At 39.1% G+C, this 23,970-nt stretch overlaps 1 protein-coding gene across 1 annotated transcript; it reads left to right on the forward strand.

Moving 5' to 3' along the window:
- The first annotated feature begins 2,072 nt into the window (after positions 1-2,072).
- On the forward strand, positions 2,073-22,800 carry opn5 (opsin 5). The gene is made up of 7 exons (XM_036550655.1): positions 2,073-2,151; positions 9,349-9,501; positions 17,165-17,284; positions 19,470-19,640; positions 20,460-20,794; positions 21,601-21,836; positions 22,620-22,800. The coding sequence occupies exons 2-7, from the start codon at positions 9,369-9,371 to the stop codon at positions 22,681-22,683; spliced, it is 1,059 nt and encodes a 352-aa protein (XP_036406548.1). The 5' UTR covers positions 2,073-2,151; positions 9,349-9,368; the 3' UTR covers positions 22,684-22,800.
- Positions 22,801-23,970: the final 1,170 nt, after the last annotated feature.

Raw genomic sequence — 23,970 nt, forward strand, 5'->3', positions numbered from 1 at the left:
GTCAGTTCTCCTAAGAGATAACTTAAATTTAAATTTAACTTAAATGCTATGCCGAGGCAAAAGTTTACCGAGCAAGAAAGTACTTAAGCACTGAAGTACAAAATATTTTGGACCACTGCTTTTAAATGTCAGTAACCTGTGATTTGACAATTACAATCACTCAAAAACCGATCGATGTGCATTGAAGGTACATTCGATAAAGGTCCATTTTAATATCATTGCTAAGCAGGGAAGGTACATAAGGTACTTGAGAGTTAGGTTATGCGTGTGACATCGGTTGAAATTTGCACATTATATACGCAGGAGGAGCTTGCTCTCCAAGCCTTCATCTGGGGGCTCCATCCAGAACAACTCCAAGAACACATCCACCTGCATGCACCAAGGACTTTGACGGCAGCCCTAATTGAAGTGGAGCGGGTCGAACATGTGCTGCACATGGGAGATCGCCCCCAGCATGAGGCACCGAGTGCGTCATGGCAGACGACGAGGTGAGCGACAAGGAAGAAGTGACCCGCCAGATCACCCCCTGACCTCCACAACGACCACAGCGGGGAACCAGAAGAACAGCCGGGCAATCTGCGGAGGGGTGTTATCAACGCGGAGAGCCGGGCCACATTGCACGCCACTGCCTGGCTCCGACTCCACGAAGCCCAGCACCCCAGCCGCCATTAACCTATAAGAGGGGAGCACAACAGGGGAACTGCCATCCACAAACAACTCTCCTTCCCTCACCAAGTCACAACTGCGGCTCGGCCGGCTGGGCCGGACACACAAACTGTACCTGGACTGTAACCTTAATGGCACCCCATGCAGAGCCCTGGAGGACATAGGGTTCACCATTTCTCTGGTCCGCCCTGGAACCCTGCCCGGTACGGATGGCCCAAGGGTTGGAGATCCACCAAGCTTCGTATAACCATAGTCACCGGCGAACGCACCAAGATGCAAGGAAAAAGATATCTCTGGGTGACCATTGCCAGCCACATCTTTGATCACCAGTTGTGGTTAGCCAACACACAAGATGTTTTCCAACATCTTCGCAGCCAGGGACGAGGACTGTACACTGCATTTCTGCATTGACTACCGCCTCCTCAATGAAGTCACCCGCAAAGACTCCTACCCACTGCCCCGTGTCGACGACGCTCTTGACTACATCGACGAGTGCTGCTGGTTCAGCTCCCTTGACCTATGCAGCAGCTACTGGCAGGTGGAGTTGACACCAGAGGCACGCCCCAAGACCGCCTTGTCCATTGGCCAGGGGTTGTGCAGTGTCAGGATTCAGACATTATGGCAATCTGTGGCAGGAAAAGAAAATAATATTTGATGTTTATGGAGTAATTAATAATGATGGATAATGATGATGATTTTAATATTACTGCAAATTCTAGTTGGAAATCATGGGTTTTTCTGGATAGCCTACAGCATCATGAGATTTTGTACAGTAATTCTCTAATAATTTAAGCAATATGTTAATATGTTATTTTTTAAACAATAAAACAACGGCTTTTACCTGTATTTTCCTTCGTAAATATCTTGTAGTTTCATAGCTATGAAAAGCCTGTGTTGTCAAGATGGTGATGACACTGAGGTTAATATCAGTCAGAATTATGGATAATTTTGGTTGTACAGGCAATACTGTCATAATTTGTGAGTGAATTATGTCACCCACTCTTTAAGGTTTTACGTATAGACAGGCATTCAAGTGGGCGCGCTTGTAAAGATGTATGTGAACTGCCCCCATAAGCTTGTCTCCTGTTAGTGCAAATGGATTGATGAGAGAGAGAGAGAGGTCGGGGGGAGAGAGGGAGAAGTGTTTGGTTATATAGCAAGCACGTGTCACTATTACGAGGTGAAAATCCCGTCTCTGAAAACTCTCCACTCGCACGCTGATCCTTCGACTACCAAAGGGCAGCGACGACAGCGTGCGTGAAGGTACCGATAGTCCCCACTAGGGTGCTGCGGGTAAGCTGTTGTGGAGAGTGAATATGAGAACTCGTACCCAAGTGCAGGGCTTTAACGCAGAAACGCATAAACTCCTTGTAAATCAACGCAGCGATTCGACAGCTTGGAATTAGGGGAGGGGGTGCCTTTGGAAGTAAACACACGGAGGAAAACTCATCGAAGCTTACGGGATGTTCCAAGACGTTTAGAAAGGTACGCGTTTCCCGTTTTTTTTTCCAGCATACGATTTAGGCGATTGTTTCAAAACGTTTCGAATATGTCCTGATAAACTAATTTTACGGATTTACGTAACCCTTTCGGTTCTGTTATTTAAGTGTGATACAGGATTCCAGATGTGTTTAATCTATATCTGTGCCCCGCTATCCCCTTGACCACTTATTTGTAGAGAAATTATGAGAAAGCTACAGGTTGGTTTTACCGTGTGGACAGTTGGTATTGTTATTATTTCATTTACGGTAGCCTAATTGATACATTGTGTTTGGGTGACGAATGGCATTTAAAAGGACAGCATTGCATTGGATATGTAAATGTCATTTATATGCCACCAGTGACTTGATTTTTTTTTTAATCATGACGCCGTTTATCCTGTGCATATACCCAAATCAGTACAGGAGACAAGTCCACAAAATCAAGAAGGTTACAGGGTACTATAACGCTATCAACCTTTTACTTGTATTAATTAAGAAACCGCTTCTTGGTTCTGTGTTTTCTTTCTTTTAGTGGTGTACTGTAAATAGCTTTAATATGCACAATCATTGTTACATAAAACGACGATCTAAGTAAACAGGTACATTAGAAAATATTATCGTTGAAATTGTGGTCTATCAGTGCTCTGAAATACATGTATACTGAGTTACTGTACACCAAAGAGTGATGCTGACTCAAAGGCATACAACGCACATAACTGTCACCCAGGTGATATCAGCACAAATACAAGGATTTGGAAAATGTATCGTTTTATTGTGTCAACAAAATGTATTTTGAACATATCCAGAAATATATGAACCATTAATGGAGGGGACATTTATTATATTAAGATAATGCAACTATTATTGCATAGTCTTGTATGCTAGTTTCCATTTTGCTTCGTGAAGAATTATTGTTATTATCAACGTTTTGTTTTTCGTAACGAGACTTGGTATCAATATTAACACCAGTGGCGCTAACTTTTTTAGTATAGCCCCCCCCCCCCGCCCCCCCCCCCTACTTTTCACAGCATGCCTCCTGTTTGCGTACTCTAGTGTCAGGAGCACCTTACTATCACAATGTTTTATTATTTCCTCAGAATATGGCTTGAACGCGGAAGGCTGTAGATCAAATCCTGGATGAGAGACTGCTGTAGTGCCCTTGAGCTAGGGACTTAACCAAGTTATTTCTGTGAACATCCTTGTATGTATGGATAATATGTATGCAACCCCGGTTCAGGTCATATCAATTTATAATAAACAGTCATATATTTTACATTCATTTTAAGGGATGTGTTCTATATATTTAAGCTAATTCATATTAAGCAATTGAATATTTGGCAATTAACAATGGTAAGTAAAGCACAGAAAGTGAAACAAGTGTACTGACTTTTGGCTCATAACATAGAGGCTGCTGGTTCGATTCCCTGATGGCTAACTGATGTTGTAACCTTGGTCAAAGCACTTAATCTGAATTGCATCTATAACTATCCACCTGTACAAATTGATGACATGTAAAATTTTAGGATTTTAAGATACAGTATTTAAATCACTGTGGATATGAGTGTCTGCTAAGCAAAAATGTAATGTAATACATTTGTGAGCAGTATAATCTTATTCCTGATGCCTCTTGATTTACAAATAACATATATTTTTAAAGCTAAATATTATTACTAACCTAAGTACTGTTCTCACTTGCATAAAGCTGTTGCGAACTTGAACTGAGTATACCGCATGTGTGGATCATAACTATTAAAAAAATGCACTTTTAATGTCGTAGCTGCACAGGGAAAGAAAGTCTGACATTAATACGAGTATAAAACAGACATTAAGAATTTAATGAATTTCTATTTATATTGATATAGGGTTTTCTGTTGTGGTAATGACAGTGTACTTATCAGAGTAATTTTTTATTGAAAATGGAACAGAATGATAATTTCCACTGCACAATGACACAAACTGACTAAGCATTTCCCAGGATTTGAAAGAACCAGGGAAGATCAAGAAAAGAAAACTACCCAGTAATGCAGGTCTCTAAAAATCAAGTTACTATCATAGGTAGGTATAAATCCTTTGGATTTCTAGTCCTCTAGAGTACGCGCTGACTCTTTTGCGAGCTCATCTGTGCGTTCTGCTTTCTACCCTTTCAGAATAGTGTCTCAATCCTTAATCTTACTTTAGCAGGAATTCAGTTGACTGAAGCAGCAGTATTTTGATATCATTTACTTTGTTTTTATTTGTAGACTTAAATGAACTTAAACTATGCTTGAGCGTAAAGTGGAACACTACAGCATATTTAAAGTTTGGTCAGCTTTCTCTCTCTCTCTCTTTCCACTCTTTATGTATCTAATACAATTATATACATACTGTTCTTCCGTTGCTTCACAGGTCATGGTAAAAGAGTGCCATTTGAGTCTCAAGGCCACAGCTGTTGAATGCCTTTACAAAGGACAGTCTAGTTATGATGGTAAAATGTGTTTGCTGAAACTCTGAATTGATGTGAACCCGCATGTCCATGGTTCATCCTTCATTTTTTTCATGTTTACATCCCATTTTGTACCATGTTTGCCACTAACAAATAACAACGAGTGAAATTATCATCAATAATGCTTCACTAGGGCATGACAAGTAGATTTTTTTCACAAATGAGCATTTTCACATTGTGTTAATACAGGTGAAGAGCACATTGACACAGCATGAAATAAACAGACAAACACTGTACATTGTGAATATGTAAATTATTGATTGGCAGTCTTGTTTGTCTAACAGTCACAGACACTTCTACATATATGTGTATATTAAATGTTGAAAACAACTGTAATTTACCTTAATTTCCATGACAAAAAAAGTGCTAACTTACAGCTAAGATACTTTGTTCCATAATTTCAGTGTTCACCAAAAGGCATTTAGGCATTTATTGTATTCATTATAACATTATGTAAATTCTTCAGGACTATCATCATCAGATGGAGTAAGAGTATCAACCCTGGGGACTGTTCATAGCATCTGCTATGATTTATGTGTGGCTGCAGAATTTGAATCTAATGCTTAGAGAAAACAAATGTGTGATTTTGGTCTGCCTAGGGATGAATTATTTTGTGTTTGATTACAAAAGTCACATGTGTAGCCTGTGGGATAAAAGTTCCCAAATTCATTAAATGCATTTAACACAAGAGGGACTCTTGAATCAAGTTGAATGTGAAATTGCTGATGAGATGAAACATTTTTGATGCCAGTTTGGGGGATCTCTTTGTTAGGCAAAAGGTCAGATGCAGCTCTTTGTGAAAGTCCACACTAGAATACACTCACTGAGCACTTTATTAGGAACACCTGTACACCTACTTATTCATGCAATTATCTAATCAGCCAATCGTGTGGCAGCAGTGCAATGCATAAAATCTTGCAGATATGGGTCAGGAGCTTCAGTTAATCTTCACATCAAGCATCAGAATGGGGAAAAAATGTGATCTCAGTGATTTCGACCGTGGCATGATTGTTAGTGCCAACAATGTAGTAGGCTGGTTTGTAGGCTGGTTTGAGTATTTCTGTAACTGCTGATCTCCTGGGATTTTCATGCACAACAGTCTTTAGAGTTTACTCAGAATGGTGCCAAAAACAGAAAACATCCAGTGAGCGGCAGTTCTGTGGACAGAAACGCCTTGTTGATGAGAGAGGTCAATGAAGAATGGCCAGACTGGTTCGAGCTGACAGAAAAGCTACACTAATTCAGATAACCGCTCTGTACCATTGCGGTGAGCAGAAAAGCATCTCAGAATGCACAACACGTTGAACCTTGAGGCAGATGGGCTACAACAGCAGAAGACCATGTCGGGTTCCACTTCTGTCAGCCAAGAACAGAAAGCTGAGGCTGCAGTGAGCACAGGCTCACCAAAACTGGACAGTTGAAGACTGGAAAAACGTAGCCTGGTCTGATGAATCTCGATTTCTGCTGAGGCACACAGATGGGAGGGTCAGAATTTGGCGCCAACGGCATGAATCCATGGACCCAACCTGCCCTGTGTCAACAGTCCAGGCTGGTGAGAGTGGTGTAATGGTGTGGGGAATGTTTTCTTGGCACACTTTGGGCCTGTTAATACCAATCAATCATCGCTTGAATGCCACAGTCTATTTGAGTATCCTTGCTGACCATGTGCATCCCTTCATGGCCACAATTTTCCCATCTTCTAATGGCTACTTCCAGCATGATAATGCACCATGTCACAAAGCAAAAGTCATCTCAGACTGGTTTCATGAACATGACAATGAGTTCAATGATCTTCAGTGGCCTTCCCAGTCTCTGGTTCTGAATCCAATAGAACACCTTTGGGATGTGGTAGAATGGGAGATTCGCAGCATGAATGTGCAACTGACAAATCTGCAGAAATTGCATGATGAAATCATGTCAGCATGGACTAGAATCTCAAAGGAATGTTTCCAACATCTTGTGGAATCCATGCCACGAAGAATTGAGGCTGTTTTGAGAGCAAAGGGAGGCCCTACCCAGTATTAGTATAGTGTTCCTAATAAAGTGCTCAGTGAGTGTATATTAATGTTTATCTGCATGTCATCTTAGTTTCTGTACCTCCTGTGGTATTCTGTCAGTGAAACTTGGATTCATATCTTTCCATCTCTCCAGCCGTTGAAAGGAAATTAGCAGTTATGAAAATATCCAGGACCTTCCCGTAAACCCAAAGCAATATTATGGAATAAATCTCTGGCAGTGTGGTGTATATGTCTGAAGTTTGTCTCTAACGTTAAATTTTAATGTACAGGTTTAACAACTCATCCAAATCTGTAAAACTTACTAGATTTGTAAGTTAGTAGTCTGATCATAATAAAGCTGACTTATGTATACATTTTTTTGTATAACATGTACTCAAAGAACTAGACGATCTAAATGCAGTGGACCTTAACCAATCAGCACTGCTTCCTGAAGGTTGACAGAAGATTTGTTTAGTGGTTGGGAGTGTTGCATTCATTTACTCTGTGGGCACAGAGTGATAACTGTATTATGCTGCCTGAATGGTGGCCGGCTGTACTGACATGTTTCCTTCCACACTCTCATTACTTTAGTTTTTGTGGTTTTCTGTAGGCTGATGTAGAGGCCACCTGAAGCATATGTGGCTGCCTGACTGTTGACTTAGTGGAATAAATGTTTAAGAATAGTGAACATAGAGTACATACAGTAGACCTTAAGGATTTGTTTGTTCATGACCTACACACCACTACTCAAAGAGAACACTTTTTAGTCAAAGAAACCATTTACAGAACTACACCAAGTTGAAGGAATGTCTGAGAAGTTAAAGGAGAGACTTTTATGGCCAGGAGAATGCTGCCATTTTTAGCTGTATTTATTTACATGTATTTATTTTTTCATTTATTTATGCTTCGTGCATGCTGTATCCAGAGCTTCAAGCATCTAGAAATTAAACTGGCAACCTTTTGGGTTGCAAGCACTGCTCGTCCAGCTGGTATTTAAATCTTCTGATTTCTGGTTACAATCCAGTCTATTAAGCAGTACTCTGCACTGATTGCCTAACATATGACACAATATATTGCACAATTTACGCTAATTGGGGAATGAGATTAATTGATTTCTTTCAAGGGGAAAAACACCAGGGAAAAGTATATCAATTGGAATGAGCACAGCAAGCATTTTTCGATAAGCCACAAAAGGAATAGCTTGTCTGCTGTCAATACATTGGGTCTGTTTTGCTTCTTTTAAGACCATATTTTAAAATATGAGGAATATTATTGTCTCTTCAGCTGCAACAGTGTGTGCCAAGGGAGAACCAAAACCTCAAGGGCACATTCTGTGACTAATGTCTGAATTTTTCTGTAGGCTAAGAGTGTTTGATTGAGTGTCCTCTCTTGTTACTGACATTCCACCACTCACCACTAAAGTAGATGCGAATGTGAATATGTGAACTGCTCAACCAGGAATAATATCCCCCTGATGATAAAGCATAGTGGTCACTTGAAGAGCTGAACATGATTTTGATTTGTATTTTCATGTACCTTGCGGTCAGAAGGGCAGCCGTTATCATCAAGTTTTCACTGTAATTACACTGAAAGAGATGGCCTGTTGTAGCATTAATAGCCGTTCAAGCAGGCTGGAACTTTCTTTTCCAGAATCTTCTCCCTGGAGGATGCTGTGAGTGGAGCTCCTGGCCCTTTATAAGACTTTCTGTATAAGTGCAACTCAACCAAATAAAAACAGCCCAAGACATTGCAAGCTTAGAAATGTTATTAGTCAGCAATGACTGGGGGGCCCACTGCAGCAGAACATAATTGGATCCATTCTGCTGGGGTTGGGTGGATTATGTTGCCCAGAGAATCTATTGTGGTATAAGTGTTTGTGATGATAGACATATATTTATTGAATTAGTACAACTCCCACAGTTTCTGTATTCAGCTTTATTATCTCTCACAAGTGAGACATTTCATTAACAATGCCAGGTTTGTAGACCCATGAGACACATTTGTATGATTGTATGATTTGTATGAAGAAAGCCTGGAGCTGTATGATCTGTAGCGACCATTTAATCAATGTTTATTTATCCGTCATGACCAGAGTATTTTGGCCAGCAAATGATTTGTTTTCTTGCAACTTTTCTATCTTTTAGCTGTATTTTGGAATGGTGCAGTCCTACACCAGCGTATATTGCATTGCACTTACACCAAGTATTCAGTTGTGTTTGGCACTGATGCCTGTATAAATATGGTTGGTAGAGTTCTTGCTAAATGACGAGAATGTAATATATTGGCTTGATGTTATTTCATGGAATTCTTAACTCACAACTTTCTATGGGTGTAAACCATTTCAGTTGTATGCAGTAAGCAGCTGTTATGTCCCACTGAATTTACCCTTTAATGCAAAATGCCTGTAATGCCAAAACAAATTTATGTTTACACAAAACACATTCAATTACTGTGTGGGTATGAACTAAAGTTCATAATAACCCTAGTCAGCTATTAAACCTTAATATCAACCTATTTACTTGGCACATTTTCTTAGCAGATGCTATTATCCAGAGAGACTTACATTGCTTATATGTTCATGTGTTATTCATCCATACAGTTGGACAGCAGCACTGCCCCACCTGGGTTTTGAATCTGTAATATGAATTATTCATATCTGTTGAACCAAAAAAATTGTTTTCAAAGTATAGATTATAGAATTAATTTTGTTTTTGTCTTGCAGATATCTCTGCACACCTAATCATGGCCCTGACTGAAAATGAAACAACACCACACACTGGTTATGTTCCTCATTATCTCCTCAGAGGTGATCCTTTTGCCTCCAAACTGTCAAAAGAGGCAGACATTATAGCTGCCTTCTACATCTGTATCATAGGTAAGTAACATACAGGGGGATGTTGTGCAGTGTGCTGACGTCAGATGTACTCATATACTCATATTTATTCTGTATTTTTCTGTCCCATGAAGCAATGTGTTGTGAGCAAGGCAAGTGATTACATAGGTGTTGCACAGCTACAGCAGATACAAAGTGGTACTTTGAAAACACACTGAAAATCAAAGGTACCATTTTTTACTCTTTCATGAGACTTGCAAACAGAGTGTCATGTAAAAGGTCATAGTGAATTGGAGCATTTGAGGTTTCATTTTGCATCTCTGCATTGTTAGAGATAGTTGACAGTGCAGATATATATATATATATAACAACCAGTATATATATATATATATACTGGTTGTTATTTTCTGACGCTTCCGACGCAGTCTGCTTCAAAGCCGATGATTGTGGCTCAGAAGTGATTTAGGGATGGAATGAAGGTACCGAATATTTCAGTGGCTGTTGTCATGATTCCAACCAGTTGACTCTATAACGTAACATTTCACCTTCAAGTGTTAAATGCTTTATTCTTTCAGACATGAAGTTAGCATCAGTTAAAATATCTGTTGATCTGTTGAATGATTTTTTTATGTGCATCATGTACCTCAGATGTCTCAAGTGCATCTTCAGGATACGTCAATAATCCTCTTCTCTTTGGCATGTCTTTATAAAGCATAACATAAAAAAAAATAGATTAAAACCTTAAAATATTTATTGGCCAAATAATGGGTCACAAGATGTTCTGGAGTGGTTTGTTTTGCCAGGGAAAAAAAATGCATTCAAAGCTCAACACTGGCATATGTTCAGTTCAGTGGGACAAATTTCATGTTGTTTAATGGTATTGCTGGCGAAATCTCTCATTTTCTCTCTCCAACGCTTCTTTATCCAGTGCCTCTGTGTGGGCCAGCTCCTTGATTGTCTGTTATTCCAATAAATCCCTGCCAATCACTCTTTCCCAAGTGATTCTTTCCCACAGGAATGCAATTAGGCTATGATGCATTGCCTCAGTGCTCATACACTGGTGTGTTTATGGGTGTGTTTCAACAGTGAATAACCTTTTCAGTTCTCTTTAGTAGCCTACTTTTTTTTTGAACCTTTGTTGTACTAGAGGCTGAATGTTTCTAGTCATGACGTTTTTGTTGCTCTTCATTTTGATATCAAAACAGAGATAATATAGAGAATGATAAATGTAAATGAACGATGATTAGTGAATCTGAAGCTGAGAATGTTTAAGTTCCTTATTGATTTGGTGGCATGTACAGAAGCATCGTATCGCAATGTGTTAAAACATCTGGGAATGTAATCTCCTATGGGAACATACAGTATTATAATAAAACATCCACCCACACACAATCATCATGCATAGACACATCATTGGGTATTATGTCATTGCTGATTATGGCACTAGAAAGTCAAGTGATGTCCTTTGATTAAGTGTTCAAAAAAAAAATGTAGCAGCACCCAGCTGACAGCATGAAAGAAAAAGAAGACATCAGAATGTTCTTAGATGAGAAGATTTTGCATAGAAGGAAGTCCAGCACTAATTCTGCACACATTACTTGCTATTAAGGGTTATACTAGTCAACTGCAGTGAAACTTGATATGAGCATCCTATACTTTTGTAGTACTCTGTGTTTCATGGTAATTAGTGAGATAAAGGTCGCGGCAGGAAAGAATGCGTAAGGAATGGGGTGGCTAAGTATTGTATAAAATATACAACTTGGTCGCAAATGTAATAGTGAGGTTTGAAAAACATTAATTCATAGGGGCTTTATAAGTGTCATTCTTTGCTGTGCTTTTCATATGCTGTACCCTTGCTGAATATACCAAGAGCTGAGTAATTTCTTGATTTAAACTGACTTACCAAATCAGTAAGTTCATGATTACCTTTTTAACCGCTTTAAACTTTTTAACTTTAAACATTTTGTTATATTGTCATTTAGCAGATGCTTTTATTCAGAGTGACTGACAAAGAGTGCACATGAAGTGCATCAAATAAAGTGGCATGACCTACATACAGGACATAGCCCATTACGTTTGAAAATGCATCACCACCTAGCACTTCTGAGATAATTTGTGTCAACGTGCGTCAATGTGTGTACTTTCACATTTGCAGAACATGTATAAAACTTTGACAGGGCTTGCTTACCTCTCATGTGCCTAACTGAAGTTAATTAAGTAATCTACAGCTGTGTGATGCTGGAGGAGTCAATTTTGCAGCACTGTTAGCTGCAGGATAACAGGTGTCTTTGGCTGTGATGACATTTTTATGATCGTGATCTGAAAGCTTATCTGAAAAGTATAGGCTGAATTTACGTGACAGAAATATTGGACTGTTATACCATGAAACCTCTCCTTTCCCTTAGTCAAAGGAACACCCATGTGGGTCCAAAGGTAATCCAAGTATGATGGAAAGCTACATTTGGTTTTGAAATGCACTTGCTGGCTTCTAAAATGAGAACTTTAAGTACGTCATTAGCTGTAAAACTTCAACAGCCATCATAGTGCTTAGGTGGGGCATTGCCTTTATCCTTATTCACATATGATTGGTTGACCACATTAAACGTACGTAGTAAAGGCAATGCTGGTTTCCCCAGAATATGGGTCATGGTGTGTAAATTATAATATAATAAATGATATTATAATTATAAGTGATAAATAGTAAATAAATAAAACAAGGGTGAATATATGAGGTAGGATGTTTAAAAATAGGGAGTATATGTACCTTTTTTTTTCTGGACAACTTACTTATGGTCATGCCAATAATATTTGTAAGCTACACTTAAATATTGTAAAGAAGTTATTTTTCTGTTAATTTCATTAAACAATGTACAGTATATAGATTTTGACTTTGGCTTTGGATTATTTTCCTGAGGGGACATCCTGCCAGCATTAAAAAAATTCGAAGAGTGTAACAGTGAGCAATTTGTATGCCTTTCTTAATGTGCATCATATGATTAAACAGGAATAAAAGAGATCATTCATGTTTGTCTCATAGCAGATACAGAGCTTTGTGCATGAATTGGGGTTATTCAGCTGACACAGTCAAATATAATACTACAAATTGTCTTTCAATAGATGTGTAGCACAAGAATATCACCCCTCGTACACATTGTGGAGAAATATGCACTTACAGGGGTATTTTAATAATAATGATTTTTTCTGACTCATCTCCTGTTTAACCTTTGCATTCACAAACATTTGATGAAACATAATGTAGTTGTTATTTTCAAATAAATAAACATTATTATACATCTGCCTTGACAAGGATGATTTGAAAGGAAAGAAAAGGAAAAAAAATATTGTAAATTATTACGACTTTGAGTATTTTACATCAAATACTATCTTCTTGAAGGGCTGTCATTGCATTCTTAGTTGTTTTACCTGTAGGGAAAGATAAGAAATGGCAATATAATTTAATTATGTTTAGTCCAAACTGAATCAGTGGCTGTGACAGGTCTTTGATCGCTGTTTAAAAAAATGGCTTGTGTTTTAACATTGAGAGGAAATGTGCATAATCCTGTGATTATTCATGTCACGGTACCATCACCATGGCCACGCCATCACCTTATTGCCTTTTACAGTGGGGTTTCTCTCAGGCATTATTTGCAGCAATATTACTGTGGTATATATTATGCGGGTCTGCTTACAGAGCCCGGGGGTGGTCAGGTGTGGGAAGCTGGAAAGATTTCGTTGAGATTATGGGCTGATTTTTGTCGCACCTCAGGAACACCCACCTGGTATCATGGGGCTCTTTCTCTTTCTTATTGCTGTTTGTGTCTTGGTTCATGTCTTATTTGCGAGTCTGGTGAGACAGCAGTAAAGACACCACTGGGACTTCAGTTTATTCTTTTTCTGAAAAGAGGTCCTTTGAAATGTGGAGGCATAACAAGTACCTGATCAGAGCAGACAGAAGATGAAGATTTAATTTGAGTTTCCACATCACAGAAGAATGAGGTGCTACTGCTATTAGCTCCTTAACAGTCCCTAAACAAGTTTATTTTGAATTGTAAATACATCAAAGTGTCAAAATGAATTGCAACAATAACATGGCAGACGTTGGCTACTTCCCCTTTTCCTTCAGTAGAGAGTGTCTTCTTTCATGGAAACCTATGATGCCATTTAGGTTTGCTGTCCTGTATTAGCTGTATCAGGGATACAGCTGACCTGAAACTCAGGCTTAAAAGGATGACTGCTGACATACAGCTGGTGTTTTTGACATCATTAGATTTTGAGTCTCTGTTACCAAAATACATAATGAAGTAGTCAGATCCAAAGGACAGCAGTAGCTGCCAATGTTGAAAGAAAGGAAATGGTTAACCCAGAATTTAATTATTTCCTGAAGTCAAAGCTCGGTACAGGCACATCAATGATGACGTTACATGCACACTAAGAATAATGTTTGAATCTGATTAAGACAATACTCCAAGTTAGGCAGAAGTTACATAAAAACATTACTGTGATTATTTAAATGTGATTAAGCTCTTTGTTGCAGTAAACATAATTGCAGTAAGACATTTGGAGTACTCCAACCATATTTGCATCATTGTAGGAGTGCAGACTAGTAGTATGTAAATGACTTCACCAAACTATTGTCTTAATTGCAGTAATGGCAATAATTGCATTATTGTGTGAATGTAAATGTAGTACTTGATATGCTTGTTGGTATGGTAATACACATTAACTCTAGTGTTTCAGTGTAATTCTATGTAGAGTAGCCTTAGCACTGCCAGATTAACTCCCAGTTTTTGATTTTGTTTGTTCTTGGGTTGTTTTCAGCAGGCAACACTTTGCTACCGTTTTACGGTTTTAATCCCCGTTCCTGGGCTGCATAGATATGAAGGCAAATATGCTGCAAAACACGAGGACTTGTAGACTTGATTTTGAGAACTTGTACAATACAGCGTGAGAACTTGCAGAACAAAAATCTGAACTCGTATGTTTAAATTTTCACTTGTAGAAAAATGTGAACTTGTATGTTGAAATTCACAGGTGTGTAGATTGATGTTTACATAAACACAATGACAGCTGCTTCAACTTGTAGTTGAACATTTACTCATTCTGGAGCTACAAGTGCAAATTGGTTTTGCAACGCGCTGACTGCTGGAAGTGTTGCAAAAGTCAAGGCGCACAGATTTGAAATTGTGGGGACCGATTTGAGAGGTTGTAGTTGTGGTTGTAATCAGCGAGTTGTGGTTGTAATCAGCGAGTTGTGGTTGTACTGGAAAATGAAAAAAGAGTAAATGTTGGATTACAAGTTTGCAGCTGTCCCTTTTGCGCCATTGCTTAGCGACATTGGTAAATAAAGGCTGCCCGTTCCTTTCGTGTTGATGACGTAAACGGACCAGGGTTCGCAATCAAAAAATGTAATGTGAAAGGAGACCAGCGGGGGCAGGGGGAGGGGGGAATAATCGCACTCAAGTTCGGACCAGCAAAATGGACCAAGTTTGAAAACAGTCTGATGCAAAAGTCCCTATTTAAATAGAATCCCTACTGTAATCCCTATCTCTATGAAAGTGTCAGTGCTCCCGCCTCCTAGCCCGGCGCTTTTGGTTTTTTCCTCCTTTTTTTTTTTTTTCCCTTGTGTTTCTGCCCTGCCCCTTCTCTCCGCCCTGTCTCCGCCTGATTACCTGCGCACCTGCATCTCATCCCCTCGTCGGTCTGTCCCTTTATATGCCCTGCTTGCTGTGCAGTCTTTGCTAGTTCGTAGCAGTAGTTTTCTACCTGTTTCGTCCCCGCGTTATCTTTGTTCGCTGTTTTTCGAGATTCGACCTGCCTGTTTTTGATTCCGTTTTTTGCCTGCCGCTTTGCTTAGTTCGCCTGATCGTGCCCTCCCGTTTTCCGACCCTGCCCGTTCTGACTTTCCCGTTTCTGGATTTGCCCTCGGACTGCCTCTCTGGTTTTGACCCTGCCTGTGTACTGGTTTTTGATTCTGCCGTGCGTCATTACTATTATCTCTACCCTCGCGTTTTTGGGTCTGCGAATGAGTCCTAGCCTGTGCTGCCTGACAGAAAGTCCCTGTTCAAGTAGCCAGCAGTCATACCACCCTGCAGCTCTCTCCTGTCTGGTGGCTGAAATTAAGCAAAATTGGGCTTTGCTGGTGGGCTTGTAGTGGGCAGTCTTCCCTTCCTAATCAGCTCATCTAATAATTCCCCAGGTTAAGTGATTGATTAGTCCCATGCCTCCAAGAGAACTGGTTCTTCATTGACCCTACCTGGTCAAATAAATCGAAATCATGTAAGCATTCTACATCTTGGTGTGCTAGCATCTTTTAATGTACTGCCAATATTCAAAAATTTGGTCCACATATTTTTATATTGCTTGATTTAGAGTTTCCTCTGCTACCAACATCAGTGGAACTAAATGAGTATCTTTCAAGAAGAAGCCTGGTCTATCATTCCTTATAGATGTTAAAATAACAACCAGACTGTGGAGTCCATAAAGAAATTTGGAATGCATAAAAGAGAATAGATGTGGGTCTCAGCCTATGTAGTGTAAATATGAATATACTAAATATGATGATGATGATGATGATATCATCTCTATGCCAAGTTTTTGTAAAATGGAAAAAAAAAAGTCCATGTATGGAACATGTATACACTGCAGTGTCAATACATAGCTTGGCAGCCTCTCAGTTTGTGGAGGAAAATAGTGGAAACTTTAGCATCCCCAAAGAGACTTCAAGCCATATTATTCTTTGGCCTCACTCTGTGTGAGAACAGGGGCTTCATAATTACAAATACAACAGCAAGCCAGAAAAACTAGATAAGCTCTGGTACCGATATATTACATCTAGACACTCAGACAGGGCACAGGAAAGCCATTACATCTGACAACAAAGTGGTTTACATTTGAACAGCTGCCCAAGAACAGTGCACTTAATTATCCATAGTGTGCAGTGTAGAAAAGGTCCTCAGCATCCAAGATAAACTTAGTATATGGTATCTCAGAATCCTGTTCTTCTCGCATCAGAGGGAGCAGTAATGTGTCAGTGCCTCTGGGGTCCCCTGGGGAGCAGGACGGAAAATGCATCCTGTTCTAAACCGATTGTAAATGGTTCCTCCAGGGGTCTTGGTCTGTGGAATACAGTCACACCTCTAACAAGCAGCATAAAGCTTACTGTTATCAAACTGTGGGAAAAGCCGTCTGTATGGCAGCAACTGATCGTTTCTCTTGACATCGTTATATATTACGGTTGACAGCTGGAACAAAGTGTAGCAGGCAAACCTAGATGGGGGGGGAGTGAGGCAGGATTAGAGAGAATGTTAGGAACATAGCTTGATAACTTGGTTGATGTTCAGTTGTGGTGATGTGCACAGTTGTGGGAGGGAAAATGTGATTGCCAGAGGTAGTGTTTGTATGTGTTTATGTGTGTGTGTGTGTGTGCGCGCGCGTGTGTGTGTGTGTGTGTGTGTGTGTGTGTGTGTGTGCGGTGAGGGCATATGAGATTGTTGCTGTGTGTTGTCTTTGGGCCATGTTTTAATACAGAAAAAGTATTAAAAAAAACTTTACAAATATTAAAAGCTTTGACAACTTGAAACCCACCTTGTCATCTTAAAATATTTGCCTTCTAGTTCTAAGTAACACAGCCAAGCCACTGGCAAAATTTATGCCATGTCATATTCACAATTTGTCGTTTTGTCATTCTTCATTCTGTGTCTTGTAGGGGTCATGTCAGCCACAGGGAATGGATATGTCCTTTACATGACCTTCAGACGGAAGACAAAGTTAAAGCCTCCTGAACTCATGACAGTGAATTTAGCACTCTTTGACTTCGGCATCTCAGGTTAGCCTGTCTTCCAAATGTTTTGTTAACTGTTTCTACTCTATGTGCACTTTGTGCTTGGATCACAACAATGTGGCTTTGTAAAATTACAGACAAGAAAATATACATTACAAAAACCATCAGTGAAATCAATAACTGAATTACTTCCAGAATTTACAGTAAAATCATAGCACATGATCAAATTAGATTATTTAAATTTAAATACTCGTTACTATGATGTGGTCTTATTCATGGGGCCGTTTTAGTTCAGATTTTGATCTGCCCTCTGGCTCCATCTGGTGGATAATTTAAAATGAGCAGTGCCTGAAAGACCATACTGTAGGTGCTCCTAGGCCTTCTCTTGAGAAGATGATGCAATTAGTAAGTGCTTTACTACTTATCACAGCCTTGTACACTCTCACTTTGATAGTGTTGTTAATTCTACACATTGACTAATGAGCAAATGAATTTGTTGTGGTTTAAGAGAGTTGTGGTATTTATAGTTTTGTATTTGTCACTTCAGTGAAACCTATTGCACCTATTTCACTGGAATGCCTTTTAGCTCTCCAAGGAGAAGATCACCCTATAATTGCAGAACCAGCAGCTACCTAATTAACCACCAGGGGGTGCCGCAATTCTATCACCCATTAGGCAGTTAAGGCCTTTATAGCTCCTAAGCAGATGAGACCCGCTGGGCTTCTGTCGTTTGTGTAGTATAGTGTATCATAAAGCTGCAGTTTTTTTTTCAGTGAGTGTGAAAATGTAGAGAAAAATTCAGAGGCCTGTCCCCAAATTTATCTCAGGGTGGGATTCAGCCCATGCATTTGAAGTTTATTAAAACTTTATTTCTCATCACTGTTTTGGCAAAGGGGCGTGAGACCAATAAGATGGAATATAATTACACATAACATCTCCGCTAACAAGCGTCATCTGGGTCTTCTGGAGACTCCCAAGTCCCCTTGAGGGTATCGCTCAGACATTTTTCCAAACATATCCTTTAATTCCGTTAAATTAGGTCTAGTTCATGGAATTCTTTACTGACTGACGGATCCATGGACCTTGTTCCCTGACCCAGTTACAGAGAGTAGAATAAGATGTTTGTTTTGTGTGAAAAGGCCTAAATGGTGTCAGTTGAGGGCATTTGTCATATGTACACACGCTGACATGGTCAGGCCTACTTCTCTTCTTCCCTCCTATTTCTCTGCAGTGCTCCAAATGCGTGTACTGCACGGCAAAGCAACCAGGAGCTGCTTGCGTATCAGTGTAAATGTCACAGGAACGTCACCACCACTGATTCCTTCACTTCACTGCTACAAAAGCTTTCTGTTGTATATATATATATATATATATATATATATATATATATATATTCTATATATCAAATATTCTCAGTGCTGAGAAGAAGATATCATCATGTCAGATATTGCCAGAACCTATCCGGAAAGGACTCAAAGCACAAATGTTTTTGATACGTCTGTATTTCCGCAGCAGTTAAGGTGGCACCTTACCCAAAGAGAAAAATTTATATCTTGTTCCAGATCAATACATTTTCTGTTGAAGAATAATGCATATTCTGTTGAATAAAAATGCATATAAATGTCAAGAAACAAAGATTCTCTGACATGGCTTCAGGCCTCAATGGGGTCATGGGAGTGCACACCATGAGTATGATTAAGTGGATTTATACTTGTGTTTAGAACAATTTCTTCAGTTTTATTCCTAGCTATATGCTTTTATTTGGCTTATACCTAAACATTTTGCCAATCAAATGTCAGTGATGATTATCATGAATACAATAAATGACCAAATGTGTTAATTGTTTATTTCATAAAGTTATTTTCTAAGTTATTTATGTAACATCTTATTTTCACCTTAAAAATAAATATAGGCATAGTATTTCACACAAAAATAACCTTCTCATACAATGTGGTCAAATTTTTAGCCCTGATGTATTAGGTCCAAAATTTGTTTTGGACAAATTAGGTTTGTCAAGTTACACCCAGCTTATACACTTCACAGCTTCCCATATACTAGAATAATTATGATTACTGATTTCTATTTATATTTCTGCAGTTTTTCATTTCCACCCTGCAGATGTGACTCGTCGTTTTTACGGTGTTCTTAAAAAGGTGATTACATTCTCTTTACCTGTGAGGTAGCTTTGCAGAAAGCAGTTGAAATGTTTGACACCGTTTTGTTTCTCCAGTCACAGGGAAGCCATTTTTCGTGGTCTCAAGCTTCTCCCATCGGTGGCTCTTTGGGTGGGAAGGCTGTCGCTTTTACGGATGGGCGGGTTTTTTCTTTGGGTGCGGCAGTCTAATCACAATGACCATTGTCAGCCTTGACCGATATCTGAAGATCTGCCATCTAAGATATGGTAAGCTCCCCACATTTCTGTGCTTAATGCCAGATATGATATTTCTGTGTTGCTTTATATACGCTTTTCCCCCTTTATGCAACCCTGTTTGCAATCACCAGTTGTACATTAGATTAGCTTACCTCGACAACTTCTGCAGTCATGCTGGAGCACTGAAACAAGACAAGCGAAGTCTTCTACTGCAGTATGCTTGCATTCAGACAAGGCAATTTGTTGCACCATGAGTCCCATTAGTGCATTACAGAGAAGTGATCATCAATTGGAGGATAGGTGTCAATCTATTAATGTCATCCAACCTACTTGCAAACAACTTATGAATTGCAGGTTGCCTGAGAGGGTTGAGATAAGGTTTGGCCAACCTACTCATTCCTATCCTGATGGGTTAAAGCCAATTTCTGCTGCTGCGGTGTGCTCCCTGTCGTAGACAGCTGATGGCGATGTTGCTGTATGCTGATAAATGAAATTAATTGAGCTTGTCAGCTTGCAATAAGAGTAGAGGCAGTGATTAAGTGAATTTGAAGTGACTGAATGATTAATTCTAAATGCAATTAATAAATGGATCAGTCATTAACAAAACTCAATTTCCAAAAATAGAAAAGCTGACACTGTAACAGGGAGTTTTAAATCACAGGAGTTGCTCATTGAACTGCATGTTAATTGGTTATAGCAAAACAGTCCTGGAAAAGGAAGTGTTCCTTACTGTTTCATTGATTGCTTAAACAGCTCCCTCTGCAGAGATGACAGGTCCTTTGTTTTGTCATTAGATGGTGCAATCGAGCTTGTTCTTGCTTTTGTTTATGTATCCTTCCCCTTTTGCAGGGACATGGTTCAAGAGGCATCATGCATTTCTGGCCTTGGTGTTCATCTGGCTATATGCAGCCTTCTGGGCCACCATGCCGTTGGTGGGGTGGGGAAACTATGCCCCTGAACCTTTTGGTACCTCCTGCACTCTGGATTGGTGGCTGGCACAGGCATCTATTTCTGGACAGAGTTTTGTCATGTGCATGCTCTTCTTCTGCCTTATCTTCCCCACCATCATCATCGTGTTCTCCTACGTCATGATCATATTCAAGGTCAAGTCCTCGGCCAAAGAGGTTTCCCACTTCGACACCAGAAATAAAAGCAGCCACAACCTGGAAATGAAATTAACAAAGGTATCTGATTCTTTTTTTATACCTATAGATTTGAATTAGTTTTTCAGTACATCTCCATGTATGAGCTATGAAGACTTCCAAAAAAGAAGTTGTATTTTAAAGGAAGTTGTATGGCCTGCAGTGAAACTATTGCATGTCATGAATTGTCATGAATTTGTGGGGATAATGGTGTACTGATGTTGGGTTTGTTAAAAGTCAGCCTTTGCAGAACTCTGTCTCTTCTCTTTTCAAGTGAACAAAAATGGCAAAGCTCATCACTGAATTTCCTTGCTCTCCGTGAGCTCTGCACGTACCCTCAACTCTAGCCTTATAGCCTTATACTTAATTAATGAAAATTAAATGAGTTGCTAAAATCATGCAACCTTTTTATATATATATATATGCTGTGATAGATTCCTGCATCAATAAGTTAACAACGCATTATCATTGCTTGTGATCACAATGTAAGACGTAACCTGAAATCAAACAAAACCCTCTGTTCCAGGAAATAAAGTGATTAAATGTAAAATTAGTTGAGTTGGCTTCACCAGTAAGCCATGACTTTCAATGTACTCCACTATAATTAATTTTGAAGGCATAAAGTCTTGTTCCCATATTAAATCTGAAAAGGATAACAAATGAGTTGTATCTCAGTTGTCAGTTGGTGATGCTCTCAACGATCAGTGTTATTTAGAAAATGAACTTTGCAAAAGAAACTTGTTGACAGTTTAGTATATCAATACAACATCATCTGAGGTGTCAAAGATTGAATTTGCTTTAACTGCATGAAATACAGCAAAACATGTAATTCTGCTTTTCTCCTGAAGGTGGCGATGTTGATCTGTGCAGGCTTCTTGATAGCATGGATCCCTTATGCAGTGGTGTCAGTGTGGTCTGCCTTTGGGGAACCTGACTCAGTCCCTATACCAATCTCTGTAGTCCCCACCTTGTTAGCGAAGTCCTCAGCCATGTACAATCCCATCATATACCAGGTCATCAACTGCAAATATTCCTGTGCAAAATCCTGCTGCTTCAGGAAAAGGAAGCACTACAACAGCTCAAGGTATTGCATTGGGTTTCAATGTGTTTCTGTGCAGAGATTGTACAGAAGTGCAAAACACTCTCACTGACATACCATCGTGTTACCATAGTTTTCTACTGGTAGTGCAATACATGTAGCCCTCCCAAATCAGTTTCTCCCTAATAGTAACAGAGCAACATTTAAGGTATTTACAACTGAAGCAGCTATTATACCTACAATATACCTTTACAAGTTCATAGGATTTCTTGCTACAAGGCTACCCTTGCAATATATGGGGCATAAAGCCACACTTGAGTTTTAGTGAACTGTAAAAGACAAAAATCTAATCACATAGTGGTGTTTCTGTAATATTATAATGACATACTTATGTAAAGGTATAGAAATTTTAGCGTGCCTTCAGAATATCATTAACTGGGCTGTCACTAATACAAAATGTACAAGTCACCAAAAAATGTTTTAATCTATGATTCAGATTATTATTCACTTTTCATGTAGACTGCATCCAACATTGTATTTAGATTAATCAAACAATAATTATACTGTAGTGACAGGTATTATTGTCGTTGCGTTGGTGATTGTGTAGAAAACAATAAGCAGGGTAGCAGGATTAATTGCTATAATCAAGACTATAATTTAAGTCTAAGGTGCAAATATAGTCCTTTTCTTTGTTTTCCACAGCTTCACACTAGGGGTTTAGGGACTATAAATTGAAACAATTTAAACTGAGCTGCTCATTTGGCTTTTTTGTATTGATGACCATGCCATATGGAAAACTAATGTTATGTATTTATTCATTTCCAACAGGTTTTACACTATTTCAGCAGCAGTTAAAGATGCACCAGCTAATGATGCTAATATTGAAATCTGAAAAAAGGATCTTCCAATAGAAAGCCTGTGTTCGAACGCTTGGCTCCACCTCTTTTTCAGTATTGGTCCACGGTTCAGACATCACCCCCGATAATGATGTCTGACCTCTCCGCCTGCCATCTCCCCCTTACTGTGAGGTGTTTCTGATAGAATCTACTGTCCTCTATTCTTCCATTCATACAATATGATGTAAAAATTTTGTGTCAATGGTTTTTGCACCTCTAATCTAAAACCAGAGGTAAACACAGTTATCTTTTATTTTTGAAGAGATTATTGTGTCATCTGACTTTCGACCATGGTTGTGTATTTATGTATGTTCACAGTTGTAAAACACGTGAATTTTGTGCACAGTCACACTCACACTATTTCAGCAAATCTGCACAGTCAGAGCAGCGGCACTAAATACAGAACAGTACCTTTGTATGATTTTGAAAGATTACTAAACAGACATGTCGGTAGCAGTTACTTTCTAGGTAAGATCCAAATAATCAGTCAAGAAATGTATCTCTCACATGCTATGTTTGCACCTGAAGAGTACCACATGTCTCTAATAAGACAAAGACAGTGAGAACAAGAGACGGCACACTCCACTGTTGGCTATACCTTCAATATTCACCTGCAGTAATGACAGCTGTAAACATACTTAGGAGACACAACAAATTTGTTGGTTTTAATACATAGCTACTAATGATTCACATGACATGATTGTCAGCTTGGGTTTTGCACTGACATCAGATAAGCATAGGGTACTGGATAGGATACCCCATACTGGAAAACTGCAACTGCATGGTTTGCAATCCACTATAATGGTAAGATCATACAAGATCTCTCACAGTATACAGCTAAACTCAGTTGTTTTCAATAAAAAAATTATGAAGGCATGTATTCACAAGCCTTTTTATTATGCTATGAAGAAGAACCTCTACTAAAGACCTTTAGAAACAAAAACCTTCATGGGAAATAGAAAAAAAGCTGGTTGAGTAGATGTGGATAACTATATAGTAAAGGTAAAGGTGGCTAAATCTCAATCAATCATTACCATTAGCTTGTTCTCCAAAAAAGTATTGATAGCTAGACAGCCACTGTACAAGCTTTATAAGCTGGTCAGCTGACTTTAGAATTTTGATCTGACATGCAGGACACCATTGTAAAAGATTTTAAGAAGCAATTAATACATACTTTACAAAAACAACTTTGCTGTATTCTGCACTCTTTAGTTACCTAGGTAGGTAACAAGTGACTATATAGCTATCACACTATAGAGCTCTGACTATTTCAACTAGGTAAC

The sequence above is a fragment of the Megalops cyprinoides genome, chromosome 17, assembly GCF_013368585.1.
Source record: "Megalops cyprinoides isolate fMegCyp1 chromosome 17, fMegCyp1.pri, whole genome shotgun sequence".
Lineage (NCBI taxonomy): Eukaryota > Metazoa > Chordata > Actinopteri > Elopiformes > Megalopidae > Megalops > Megalops cyprinoides.

Coding starts and splice junctions, on each gene's coding strand:
- opn5 (XM_036550655.1), top strand. CDS start 9,369: ATGGCCCTGACTGAAAATGAAACAACACCACACACTGGTTATGTTCCT. Junction 20,795..21,600: donor TGGAAATGAAATTAACAAAG/GTATCTGATTCT, acceptor TTTCTCCTGAAG/GTGGCGATGTTGATCTGTGC. Junction 21,837..22,619: donor AAGCACTACAACAGCTCAAG/GTATTGCATTGG, acceptor CATTTCCAACAG/GTTTTACACTATTTCAGCAG.